Source organism: Hyla sarda, chromosome 1 (genome assembly GCF_029499605.1).
Source record: "Hyla sarda isolate aHylSar1 chromosome 1, aHylSar1.hap1, whole genome shotgun sequence".
Classification (NCBI taxonomy): Eukaryota; Metazoa; Chordata; class Amphibia; order Anura; family Hylidae; genus Hyla; species Hyla sarda.
This window is the reverse complement of record NC_079189.1, coordinates 409324320-409337999: the sequence shown is the minus strand read 5'-3', so window position 1 is coordinate 409337999 and position 13680 is coordinate 409324320. Positions and strand designations below refer to the sequence as shown.

Genomic DNA, 13680 nt, shown 5'->3' with positions numbered 1-13680 from the left:
CATTGATCATTGTGGGGGGGAGGGGGGAGGATGTCCCAGTAATCAAATAATTGGTTAATTGCCCTCCACCATGCCAACAGTTTCTCTGGCTTATAACTCACGATTGGAGTGGGTCTCAGGAGTAAGACTCGGTACGATCAACAAATTTTGACATGTCTGATCGACACGTCAAACATTTTTTAATGACTTTAATCATCTTAAGGATAGGTGATCAATGTCCATTGTGGGACAGCCTACTAGATTGTGTTTTGCTACTATAGATATACATGTGTAACTCTGTAGAACATCCTGTAAGTTGTAGAATTGCTTGATAACATTGACCCTGATTTATGAAAATTTGGGAGCAAAAAACTGGAGAGATTGCCCATAACAAACAATCACAGGTCAGCTTTTAATTTACCAGCTTGTTAAAATATGAAAGCTGAGCTGTGATTGGTTCTTGTGGACTAAATCTCTCCAGTTTACCATCACACATTTTAATAAATCAAGGTCAATATGTTTCTATGTCCAGGCTGTTGCTGATTCTTCAGAGCTTTGAAGTATACACAGAATTAATAAGCAGTGATGGAAGCTTCATACCACCTCGGGATCCTGGACCCTCAATGTCAATTGGACTGACAGTCCGGAAATATTGGAGCAACATGCTAAAGTTGGGGACACTTTACCAAAAAGGAGTAGGTTAAATGTTCATTACACTTTTGTAAGATTATGTTAAAGGGATTATCCAGGAATAGAAAAACATCAACTTGATGAGACCACCACCAATCATCAGAATGTGCAGGGAGAAGCATGGTAGCATGCTTCACTTCTCGACTTGCTGTGATCTTAATCCAGCTTCACTAGATGGCCCCATAGACTTATAATGGGGCTATCTAGTGAAGCTGGACAGAGACTGCTACAAACCAGGGAGTGAAGTGCTACATTCTACACCATAATATTTACTACTTAAACATGGTTTTACTATTGCTGCAGCTGAATAAAAGTCCATTTTCTTTCCATGATTTTTCTAACACCCCCCCCCCCCCCCCACACACCAAAAAAAAAAAGAACATAAAAATATCATTGTGCTATTAAACCCTTGTCCATTCAATAGTATATGTACATTTCAGTTTTCCTTTGGATGATATTAGTTTGCATTTTGGAATCAATTCACCATTTTAAGGAATATATTGATAACTATGCATTGATTTGAATTTTGTTTTGTTACCAAATCACAGTTACTTTTTACCTTCAGAAATGTTCTTCACTGGAAAATGTCATTATGGCAAAAGAGCCCAAGACCCCAAAAGAACGTTCCTGTCTGTCTTCAGGTAGAGCTCAGTCTGTCTTATCATGCACAGAAAGCCGCCAACTTACCTATGCCCCACAGGGATCAAACCTCTCCATTGCAAAGGACACGTGCACCGTTGGCTCACAGACATTGGAGTCTGCTCTCATTCCCTGCGATGCATGTGCCATTGCTCAATGTAGTCTTAAAGAGGTTAGTGATGCTATTGTTAGTGTATGCAAAAGTCAGAACTTGCCATCCACTCTTATAAAAATTCAAGAAGTATTGCCATCAGAGGGAATCATGTCTCCTTCAGAAATGAGATATTGGGCCAATGAAGAAAGCAAAGATCTGGGACGTATCAGCAAACATCTTACTAAGCTCACACAGCTTATTCAGCCTCTGAGAAATCAGTGTGATGTTGCAAAGTTAGAGAACCAGAGGCTACAACAAAGTATAGAAGACTACAAGAACCAGCTAAAGTTACAGAAAGATGAGCTGCAGCGACAGGTCATTGACCATGAGAAGAAGTTACTAGAGAAAGGACAACAGAACCAAGAGGTGGTGGACAGGCTGGAGAGGGACAAAAATGAGCTGAGGAAAGGTAAATCATATACTGTACTATTTTTTTTTTATACATGTAGGTAGACGTACATTTTTTGTAGGCATTAATAAATGTTAATTTTTTATTTAGGGTCTACAGTCCTAGAAGAAAGAGTTTCTATCTTAAAGGAAGAGCTAAAACTACAGCACTGTACCATACGAGATCTGGGTAAGAAGGAGCTAAAATATATATTTTACATGTAAATACATAACTTGGACTAATCACTTTTAACACATCAAACTTTACACATATGTGTCACATTCTGTCTTCACCATGGACTGAAACATGGACAGTAAATATACCAATGCAAGCATCTATATCATGGGGCCCCCTTGGCCTGGATGCCGAGCTAAGCGGTCACGAGCCGAGGAGCTTCCGCTGCCCGGCACCTAATTACCCTGTACTCCGTTACTCCTGAGGGCCTTAATACTTCCCCTGAATAGCCTGGAGGTCCGGCAGCCGGCGGTGACAACCCGATGAGCGGCGGTGAGGCCTTCTCCTGTGGGTCCGCCGGTGGCTGCTCCCCTCTCTCCTAGCTGGGGTCAGCAGTCCTCCTCGCGTCCTCCACTGGTGGCTCCAGCTTGGCGGCGGTGACTGTGGGGGTAACGCTGGGTCTCAGGCCCTGAGGTCTTGCTTGCTCTGGTCCTGAGGGAGCTGAGGACGGCCACCATGGAGGGCTTCGTGGGCATGGCTTCCCCATTGCCCTGGTTACTCCAGCTCCTGCACTGGGTGCCCTGACTCAGGCCTGCACTGCACTTCATTATTCAGCACCAGAGGTGTCCGGAGCTCTAACCCCTACTCCTCAGCATATTTGGGACTCTGCCTGGCTCTCTGCTCTTTCTTGGAGTACTGCATTTTGTTAACTACTTACTGGACTGTGCTGCCTCTTCCCTGACTAATGGTGGAGATCCTGGGTGGTGCGCTGCATACTGACTCGCTCTCACTGTGAGTACCTCTGTGAACTACTTGTGGACTGGCTGGGACTTGTAGTGCCTTACCCCTTTGTTAAGGGCAGCTCCTTATTCTGAAGTACTCTGCCTCTGCTTGACTGTGTCTCTGGTGCCTTCTACCTAAACCCTGTAGAGTCCTGCCCGATCATGGGAGGTCCACGCAACAGTAATAGAAACAAACGGTCCAAACTGCCTCCCAAGGCTTTCAGTCAAACCTCTGATGATGGACGTTTTCACTCCTGTGGTCCGTCTCAGCGGGATCATGGTGCTCAGACCTCGCTTGCTACCAAAGTATCTATGCTCGTGGCGAAAGCGCTGAGCAAGTTCTCCAGGTCGCTGGAACGGCCTAGGGGTGACTCTCCTGAACCACCTCTTTCACTGTTTGAGGGTTCTCCAACTCCATCTCAGAGGCAGTCACCAGCAGGCCAGCTTATGATGTTGCTACTATGGACCACTGGTTCTCTTGGCAGCCTCCACCTCCTGTCGGTCAATTATGGTGTCCAAGGTGGACGAACTGCGGCAGGAATTGTTATTCTGCGGCATGAAACTCAGAAGCTCCGTGAGCACACTGATGGGGTGGAGCACAGGGTATCCACAGTTGAGGACACTGTCCATCCTTTGCCGGAGCAAGTTTCTTTGCAGCACCAAGTTACGGGATTTCTGGGCTGAATGGATGACATTGAAACCTGCTTGAGGCATGATAATATTCGTCTCGTTGGCCTCCCTGAAAAGGCGGAAGGGACTGATCCAGTGCTGTTCCTGGAAACATGGCTGAAAGAGATCCTCCCTGTGGACACTTTCTCCCCTTATTTCTCTGTTGAAATGGCCCATAGAGTCCCGCCTAGACCCCCTCCTTCTGATGGCCTTCCATGTCCTTTCCTGGCAAAACTTCTGCACTTTAAGGATCTGGATGCTGTTCTTCGTGCGATGAGACTCAAAGGGGAGGTCATCTACAATGGGAGCAGAGTTTCCTTCTATTCTGACTTCTCTGTGGAACTCCGCAAGAAGCGGGTACACTTCAATGAGGTCCACTCGAAGCTACGTGCCAAGGCCTACTGCTACTAGATGCTGTATCCTGCTCGCCTGAGAATCGTGGATGGGGCTTCCACCACTTCTCTGACTAAAGCTCTACATTAGGTGGATGCGGCCCCTTCAGTTCGACTTCCGGACTGATCTGTTCCACTTGGCTGCTATCTTCTCCCCTTGTTTCCTTAGTTTATCCTATAGGGTCTCCCTAGGTTCCAGCTCCAATTAGGGATTCTCCAGGGTTACCTCTTCAGTTACCGGTCACTACACTGTTTAGGTGGATTAGCAGGAGGGTTTTGGTATTAATATTGTTTTTCCTTTAGCTAGTTGGGAGTTCTTTTAATGCTCGGTAATTGTTGTATTTAGGGAATAGGTGTTTTCTCATGTCCCGTTTAGTGTTAGACAGGGAATTTTGGGTAATGTTTTCTAATTGTTATTGCTACTTTTGTTTCTCTGTTTTTTGTTTGTGCCCTGTTTGTGTTGGATGGCTGGGGTGTATGTGTGTGTTCCCGGTGTTTCTGTAATAATGGGGACCCTAAAAGTTATTAGTTGGAATGTCCGGGGCCTTAACTCCAAATTTAAGAGGGCTCTTTGCTTGGATTTTGTAAAGCGGTGGTCCCCTCATGTTATTTGTCTACAGGAGACCCATATAATGGACAGAAGGTTCTTTCCCTTAAGAGGACTTGGATATCATGCCTCTTATTCTAATTACGCTAGGGGTGTTACTATTTTGGTTGCTAAGTCTTTGCCACTGGTTGCCTCCCGGGCTGCCTGTGATTATTTTGGGAGATTTGTGATACTGCACTGTTCTTTTGGGTCCTTTTAGTTTTGTCCTTGTCTCTGTATATGTTCCTCCTCCATTTCAGGTCTCCGTATTGGAGTTGATTACTGACAAGCTGTTGTCTTTTCCCTTTGATCCTGTCCTCTATATAGGTGACTTCAATGTAGCTCCTGATCCTCAGCTTGATTGCACCACTGCTGCTGACCCTGGCTCCTCATCTTTTGCTTCCTGGCGCTTGGTGTTGGGCCTGACTGACCTCTGGAGAGGGATGTACCCGACTGCATCAACATTCTCTTTCTATTCTGCGGCCCATAGGTCCTTCTCTCGCATAGATCTTGCCTTGGCGTCGGTGGACCTTCTCCCGGCAGTAAGGGATGTTCCTTACACCACTAGGGGATCTCAGACCATTCTGCTATAGTTTTTACTCTTAATTTACCCCCCCCCCCCCCCCGTCCCCTTTCCCATTTTTTGCGCATGCACCCGGGTTAGTTACAAGCTGAGGCAGTTATGGAAGCTTTGAGTGTTGCCCATACTGATTATTGGGATCATAACGCTTCTCACCCTGACCCCTTGATACAATGGGATGTGTACAAGGCCATGATAAGGGGAGCCTTTATTGCAGGTGTGGTGGGTCAGGGGAGAATTAGAATTGCAATGGAGAGGGGGTTGCAGAAGGAAGTGGGTGCTTTAGAAGCGGCCTATATCAGAGACCCCTCCCCTGATAACGAGAAGGCGTGGGATAAGGCCCAACGCTCTCTTTTGATTGTCCAAAAAGATAGGGTTCATTTGCGCTTGGCAGATAGGGAGGAGGCCCTCTTTGAGTTCTGGGATTAAAATGGGAAACTCCTGGCTTACCTGGCGAGGGCGAGTCGTCCTGTGGCCTCCATTCCTTGTATTAGTGATAGTTCTTTGATGTCAGATCCCCAGGCTATCAACGTAGTCTTTAGGGATTTTTAACGCTCCCTTTATTCTGCTCAATCTCGGCCCTGCCAGGGAGAGCTTTTATACTTTCTTGGTGACTTGCCCCTTTCCAGGCTAAGTCGTGTGCAGGCTGATGCACTAGATGCCCCCCTTACAGCTGAAGCAGGCTGTCAGTGATCTTTCCCCTGGGAAGACTACGGGATTAGATGGTATGATTGGTACAGGTTGAATGAGAAGAGGCTGACCCTATACTACTTAAACTGTTTCACTCGGTGGCTGATCGAGATTCACTTCTTGACTCTATGAGGGAGGCGTTGATAGTTGTGCTCCTCAAGCTTGGTAAGGACCCGTTGTTACCCGATTCTTACCAACCTATCTCCCTCCTTAACATTGATAGCAAAATTTTTGCCAGAGTACTAGCTGCCCCCTTACAGGGTCATTGCCTCTTTCATTCATCCTGACCAAACCGGGTTCATGCCAGGCAGAACTACTGATATTAATATTAAACACCTCCAACTTAACATTGCAGCGGCGGGGGAGGGTTGTCCCTCCGGAATGGTAGTCAGTCTAGATGTATACAAGAAGGAAAGGGAAAAGTGCTCCATAGAATAGTATTTTTTGTACCCACGGGGTGAGTTTAATATATAAATGTACTGCTCACCCTGGGTGGTTGTGTAGGCACATACACAACAATGCAAAAAGGCGTGTACGGTGGATCGTCTGCTGCCCTCCGGGATAAGTATGGCAATAGTATCTTTTGGCTTCAGAGGAACCCGGTTCTCGGCGCTGAACGACCAGACAGGTGTGTAGATTCAAGGTAAGTTTATTGACCAGAATGCAACGCGTTTCGCTGCGCATGCACAGCTTCTTCAGGCATGACCAGAGGGTATCAGCTAGTTTAAATATGTAAGTTTTAACCCTTTACATATCATTACTGCAAATAAGGAATGCACAATTACAAACACCTGACTGTGTTCCTACCTGCATTGTGAATAGTAACCAAAGGTCCCATAAAACCGGAGTCTCCGTCACACCCCAATGCAAGGTTTACAACGTAAAAGTCTAATAATAAGTATTACACATATATATATATATATATATATATATATATATATATATATATCATATAAAAAATGGATATATCAAAAACACCATCCTAAAAATACCGTCATTGGTAAATGGCAGTGGAGAATCCGTACAACGGAATCCCCACTGTCATCCAAGGTGTGGTTTACAAGAAATTTTATTTAACAAAACATAAAATTAAATCATTGCATCAAAAACAGTATTGTAAAAATTTATAGAAAAATTATTGCATACTAAAAAATATAATAATAAATACATATATATGCACATATGAGTATTTCAGAACAAATAGATTTGAATATATTTTCAACACAGTTATCGAATCCCTCGATGTAAAACACATCAAAACGGACCGAAAATTACAATAACTAATTATCGGACATTTTCTATTAACTCATTGAGTCCCTGTGGGGTTAACGTTGCAAGTTTAAAGATCCAATATGACTCACGATTGATCAGCTTTTGATAACGATTTGGGATTGTATCTGGAATGGATTCTAAAATAATCAACTGTAAATCATTAATGTTGTTGTGTATTATTACGAAGTGACGAGAAATGCTGTGTTATAAAAATAATTTTTTTATATTTGATCGATGTTTACACATACGTGATCGAACTGTTTGAATAGTTCGACCTACGTATTGCAATCGACAATTACAAAATAATAAACCGCATATTGGGTATCGCAACTCACTCTGTGTTGAATAAAAAATTTACAATTTTTGAAATTTGTAATGACTCAAATGTAAATTTTGGAAATTTTATCATAGAACAACATAGACAATGTGGTTTATTACAAGGAAAACAACCCACTGTTGATTTAGACGGACTGTTTTTTTTAAAGAATTTTATTTTTAAACCTATTGAGTGCTATTAAACTTTGTAAATTTCTAGAGTGTCTAAATGTAATTCCAGGTGCCCATTTTAAAATATTGTTCCCTATGGCTAATACATGAAGTAGCTTTTTTAAGAGTATTATAAGCTTGGCTCCATTCAGACAGTGAAATTACAAATTTTAATTCCTTCTCCCATTTTGCTCTGTATTGTAATTGTTTTAAAAATTCTGGAAAACCCAATAAAAATATTTGAAATATAAATATAATTCCAGGGGTGGTGGGTGCGATATTTTTTAGAATAGGATCATTACAAATAATCGGCCAGTTCCGCAGCAATATATTTCGAATTTCTGAAGCTTGTCAATTATAACTAGTAATAAAATTACCGTATATTTAAATTTTGAATTATTATATTCTTGTGAAGTGCTTGTTTTTACATATTCATTTCAGATTTATCTTTTTTATCTTTGGGGGTGACTAATTCTATTTGTTTCATATTTTTCACTTTTTTATATGCATTATTGGGAATGCTATTAGGGTATCCCTTAGCCGAGAAGCGCCCCCTAAGCAAATTAGCTTGATGGTAAAAGTCTGCATCTGAGGTGCAATTTTTACGCACTCTCAGATTCTGACCATAGGGGACGCTCCTCAGCCAAGCAGGATAGTGAGCACTCTCAAATTGAAGAAAACTGTTTACATCCACTGACTTAAAAAAAAAAGTTCTAGTAGTGATATGTCCACATTTATTCAAAATCTCGAGGTCCAAAAATTGGATTACCTCTGTAGAAAAATTCAAAGTAAATTTCAATCCCCATAAATTAGAATTCAAGTGTTCCACAAAATCTAGGGCTTGTATATGAGCTCCTGTCCAAATAAATCATCACTAAATCTTCGAAAATATATAATATGGGGGGAAAATGCCAGGGACTGTGCTATGTGGAGCGCCTTGAACCTACCCATGAATAAATTAGCATAACTAGGTGCGAAGCGTGTCCCCATAGCACAGCCCCTGGTCTGTCTATATAAAGAATCTGAAAAAGAAAAAACAGTGTTCTAAAATAAATAAAATTGACTAACAAAAAATCAGCTTGTATGGTATCTAACGTGAAATCAGTTTTAAAATATTCCTTTATGGCCACTAAACCTAGAGTAGTGTCAATATTAGAATATAGTGAACAAACATCTAATGTTAAAAATGCAAAAGATGGAGGTAAATTGATATTATTAAGCTCATAAATTAATTGTGTGGAGTCTTTAAGGTATGTGGGTAATTGGAGAACATGAAACTGTAAAAAAAAATCTACATAGTGTGATAAGTTAGCTGTAATAGATGACACCCCCGAAATGATTGGCGGCCCGGAGGTTTTGTGGAACACTTGTGCAACTTAGGTAAAAAATAAAAGTGAGGTATAGAATAATTTTTAATACCGTATATACTCGAGTATAAGCCGACCCAAATATAAGCCGAGGCCCCTAATTTTACCCCAAAAACCCAGGAAAAGTTATTGACTCGACTACAAGCCTAGGGTGGGAAATACATCATCCCCCCCATGTAATCATCCAGACCCCCGTCATCATCCCCCCCCTTCATCATCACCGCCTGTCAATCCCTTCATCAGTGGTCTTCAACCTGCAGACCTCCAGATGTTGCAAAACTACAACTCCCAGCATGCCCGGACAGCCATCGGCTGTCCAGGCATGCTGGGAGTTATAGTTTTGAAACCTCTGGAGGTCCGCGGGTTGAAGACCACTGCGGCATTTGTTATCATCCAGCCCTCCCCCCTTTTGTTTTGTACTCCCCTCCCCTTGGCGGGAAGGGACCGTCCGGTGGGGATGGTTAGTCGTTGCGGGCTGTCCATTTTCATCAGGGGGGGGCTCTTCTCCACGCTTCAGGCCCGGAGTAGTGACGTTGCTTTGACGACGACGCACAGGGACGTTGTGCATGAACGTCCCTGTGCGTTGTCGTCAAGCAACGTCACTACTCCGGGGCCGGGCCCGAAGCGTGGAGAAGAGGCCCCCCGGTGAAAATGGACAGGATGCAACGACTAACCATCCCCACCGGACGGTCCCTGTAGCATAGATGGCCCGGACCAGCTCACCCTAACTTCCCGCCAAGGGGAGGCGAATATAAAACAAAAGGGGTAGGCTGGATGATGACGAAGGCTGCAGTGGTCTTCAACCTGCGGACCTCCAGATGTTTCAAAACTACAACACCCAGCATGCCCGGACAGCCGATGGCAGTGAGAGAGAAAACTCGAGTGGGACAAAACATTCCACTCCTGTGGTCTCTCGAACAATTAGGAATTCGACTCGGAATTATACATTTAAAGCACCTGGTTCACCTTCTCTAACTAGGGTGAAATCCACACATACCATTGCAACTTGCAAAAAAACGCAGGAAGACAATGGAATGCACAAAACGTAGGAAGATAATGGATTGCACATTCCAACCTTGGATGTAAACAACCTTTCATGAATTCAACTTCTAATAATCTAGATCCAGATTAATCGAAATATGGACATAGTTCTAACATGACTTGCCCTCTGTTACCATCTTTGGTAATACCACAAACATCCATTACATCACCTGCAGACAATTTGTCTAAACAAAAATCTGGATCATCCATTCATAACTTATCATTGTTTACCATCCATTCCTCACCCTCGTTATCAGATTCAAATTCACCAAATTCTACTCTCACTCCAGATAATTTTGTTCCACCTACCTCTCCCTCTTTTTTAGACTCTGTGCACGATCCTGTTCACACTGTGCCGCACCCCACAATTCGTTCCACATGCACTCCACAGACAATCCCATCACCATCCAATCACTCAATACTTCATTCCCCTAACAAAGTCCGCATTAAAAAGAAAAGGAGGAGGCAAACGTTGTAGAGGAGGCAAACATAAATCACACAAAAATTTCTCACAATCAAGAATTGAAAAGAAAAAGATAACTGAGAACGAAGTAAATAAGATAAAGTTATTTAATTTGTCTACATATATTTTATCTGAAAATGAAATCAATCTCCTCGCAAAAGGTCTTTCGTTTTGTCCAGTAACTTATCCTAATGAGTTTCAACTCTTTAGATTTAAATCATTATATAAGAAAACTTACTCTTGCACGCCATTTTTCTATTACATCTAAGATAACAGAAAATGATTATGTTTCAATTACAAGTACTGCTACTACCAATGAATTGACTATTACTAGTGCTATTATCCCCCCTGATCAGGTCAAACATGTGGATGTCAGACCTTCTTCCTCCTTTTACCCATGACACCATCGGGGACATTTTTTGGATACTTTCTATAATTTGGTGATGAAGGATTTCAGTAACCTTATGGAAAAATCTATAGTATTCAAAGACAGACATGACAATTTAACATACCATGAAAGGGAATTTTCTTTTTTTATCTATTAAAAATTATTCTTTACCTCATGTAGGATGATGTATTTCCCACCCTAGGCTTATAGTCGAGTCAATAGCTAACTTTTCCTGGGTTTTTGGGGTAAAATTTGGGGACTCTGTTTATATTCGGGTCAACTTATACTCGAGTATATACGGTATTAAAAATTATTCTTTACCTCACTTTTATTTTTTACCTAAGTTGCACAACTGTTCCACAAAACCTCTGGGCCGCCCAATCATTTCGGGGTTGTCATCTTTTACAGCTAACTTATCACACTATGTAGATTTATTTTTACAGTTTTATGTTCTCCAATTAGCCACATACCTTAAAGACTCCACACAATTAATTTATGAGCTTAATAATATCAATTTAAATATAATTTTATTACTAGTTATAATTGTCAAGCTTCAGAAATTCGAAATATATTGCAGCGGAACTGGCCAATTATTTGTAATGATCCTATTCTAAAAAATATCGTACCCACCACCCCTGGAATTCCATTTAGACGCTCGAGAAATTTACAAAGTTTAATAGCGCCCAATAGGTTTAAAAATAAAATTCTTGAAAAGAACAGTCCGTCTAAATCAACAGTGGATTGTTTTCCTTGTAATAAACCACATTGTCTCTGTTGTTCTAGGATAACATTTCCAAAATTTACATTTGAGTCAATTCAAACCAATCGTACATTTTCTATTCAACACAGAGTGAGTTGCGATACCCAATATGCGGTTTATTTATTATTTTGTAATTGGCAATTGCAATATGTAGGTGGAACTATTCAAACAGTTCGATCACGATCAAATATAAAAAATTGATTTTTATTACATAGCATTTCTCGTCACTTCGCAATAATACACAACAACAAAATTAATGATTTACAGTTGATTATTTTAAAATCCATTCCAGATACAATCCCAAATCGTTATCAAAAGCTAATAAATCGTGAGTCATATTGGATCTTTAAACTTGCAACGTTAACCCCACAGGGACTCAGTGAGTTAATAGAAAATGTCCGATAATTAGTTATTGTAATTTTCGGTCCGGTTCGATGTGTTTTACATCGAGGGATTCGATAACTGTGTTGAAAATATATTCAAATCCATTTGTTTTGAAATACTCATATGTGCATATATATGTTTTATTTATTATTATATTTTTTAGTATGCAATAATTTTTCTATAAATTTTTACAATACTGTTTTTGATGCAATTATTTAATTTTATGTTTTGGTAAATAACATTTCTTGTAAACCACACATTGGATGACAGTGGGGATTCCGTTGTACGGATTCTCCACTGCCATTTACCAATGACTGTATTTTTCGGATGGTATTTTTTATATGAAATATATAATATAAACGCGTTGCATTCTGGTCAATAAACTTATCTTGAATGTACACACCTGTCTGGTCTTTCAGCACCGAGAACCGGGTTCCTCTGAAGCCAAAAGATCCTATAGATATATACAAGGCCCCTTTCCCCTTAGGTCGTAGGACGAGACAAGGGTGTTCCCTGTCTACTTTCCTTTTTTCGCTTGCGATAGAGCAGCTGCTATCTGCAGCATTTGTGGTATCCTCAGGGGGTCTATAGTAGGTTTCCCTTTATGCTGATGACACATTGGTGTATTTGTCAGATGCGGAGGGGTCTCTCTCTTTCTCTCTCTCTCTCTCTCTCTCTCTCTCTCTCACTATCTCTATCTCTATCCCTATCTCTATCTCTCTCTATCTCTCTCTCTATCTCTCTCTCTATCTCTCTCTCTATCTCTCTCTCTATCTCTCTCTCTATCTCTCTCTCTATCTCTCTCTCTATCTCTCTTATATCCCTCATCTCTCTTATATCCCTCATCTCTCTTATATCCCTCATCTCTCCTAGGAGTTTCTTTACGAAACTTTGTAATGCTCTGAGGTCCTTCTAGTGGCAGGGTAAGCCTTCCAGACTCAGTGGAGCTCTTGTTCAGACTCCAAAGTGGCATGGGGGTCTGGCCGCCCCTAATAGGTACAACTCTTTTCTTGCCTCCCAAATTGTATATGCAGCGTGGTAGATCGACCTGGATCTCTCGAATGCAGCTACTGCCTTGGCTGGAGCACTTATGGGCTCATATGAAGGTTTTACCAACTCGCTCTACAACTATTCTTCTGTCTCTTCTTTTCCTGTTCCTATCCAGACTATAGCTAAAGTATGGTCTGTGGTGTCGAGTAGATTTCTGCAACCGCTGGTGTCCCCTAGGGCACCCTTGTGGGGGAATGTTCGTCTTTCTCAACTACACTGGTTACAGGGAGCAGGTTTTTGGGGGTCTCATGGGGTTAAATTTGTTGTACACCTGTTTGGAGAGGTTCAGGGTTTCTTCTCCTTTTCTGATGTGCAGGAGTGGTATGGCATCCCTGGAAATGCCTTTTAAATAGGTATCTTCAGCTTAGGCATGTGGTTCAGGCACAGTTTGGCTCTCTGACGGTCACTCCTGTTTTTTCAAAGGCGGAGCTTCTCCTGGGCACCACAGACTTGTCCAAACCCCTTACTCAGTCCTATGCTCTTTTTCAGTCACTGGGTCCTAGCCCTTTTTCGTAGGCATTTCTTAAGTGAGTGGTTGATATCCCAGAACTGTCTGATTGTCAGTGGAAGGAAGTTGTTGATGCTGGCATGTGTGTGTGATGTGGCTGTTCTTTGTTCTCCGCTGGGCCCTGGCCCTGGCCATTATCTCCGGTTGAGTGGTCTCCACTCCTTACTTAGTACTATGTGTCAACTATTTTATTGCCACTTGCTGTATTCCTTCTATTCTGCTTGTGCTCTGATGATGG

The 13680-nt window shown here is 41.9% G+C and overlaps 1 protein-coding gene across 10 annotated transcripts in view; it reads left to right on the top strand.

Moving 5' to 3' along the window:
• The window catches only part of CCDC157 (coiled-coil domain containing 157), an 87021-nt gene that overhangs the window by 58230 nt on the left and 15111 nt on the right, over window positions 1-13680 (top strand). For 7 of the 10 annotated variants that reach the window (XR_008846006.1, XM_056528669.1, XM_056528668.1 and 4 more), the window contains 3 exons: window positions 512-674; window positions 1235-1871; window positions 1962-2039. Coding sequence is in view for 9 of the 10 variants with exons in the window: in XM_056528669.1 (XP_056384644.1) it covers window positions 512-674; window positions 1235-1871; window positions 1962-2039 (878 nt within the window). In the remaining variant the exon portion in view is untranslated. Of the gene's footprint in view, window positions 1-511; window positions 675-1234; window positions 1872-1961; window positions 2040-13680 lie in introns of those variants that run through there. The other 3 variants (XM_056528672.1, XM_056528675.1, XM_056528674.1) reach the window with 3 other exon arrangements.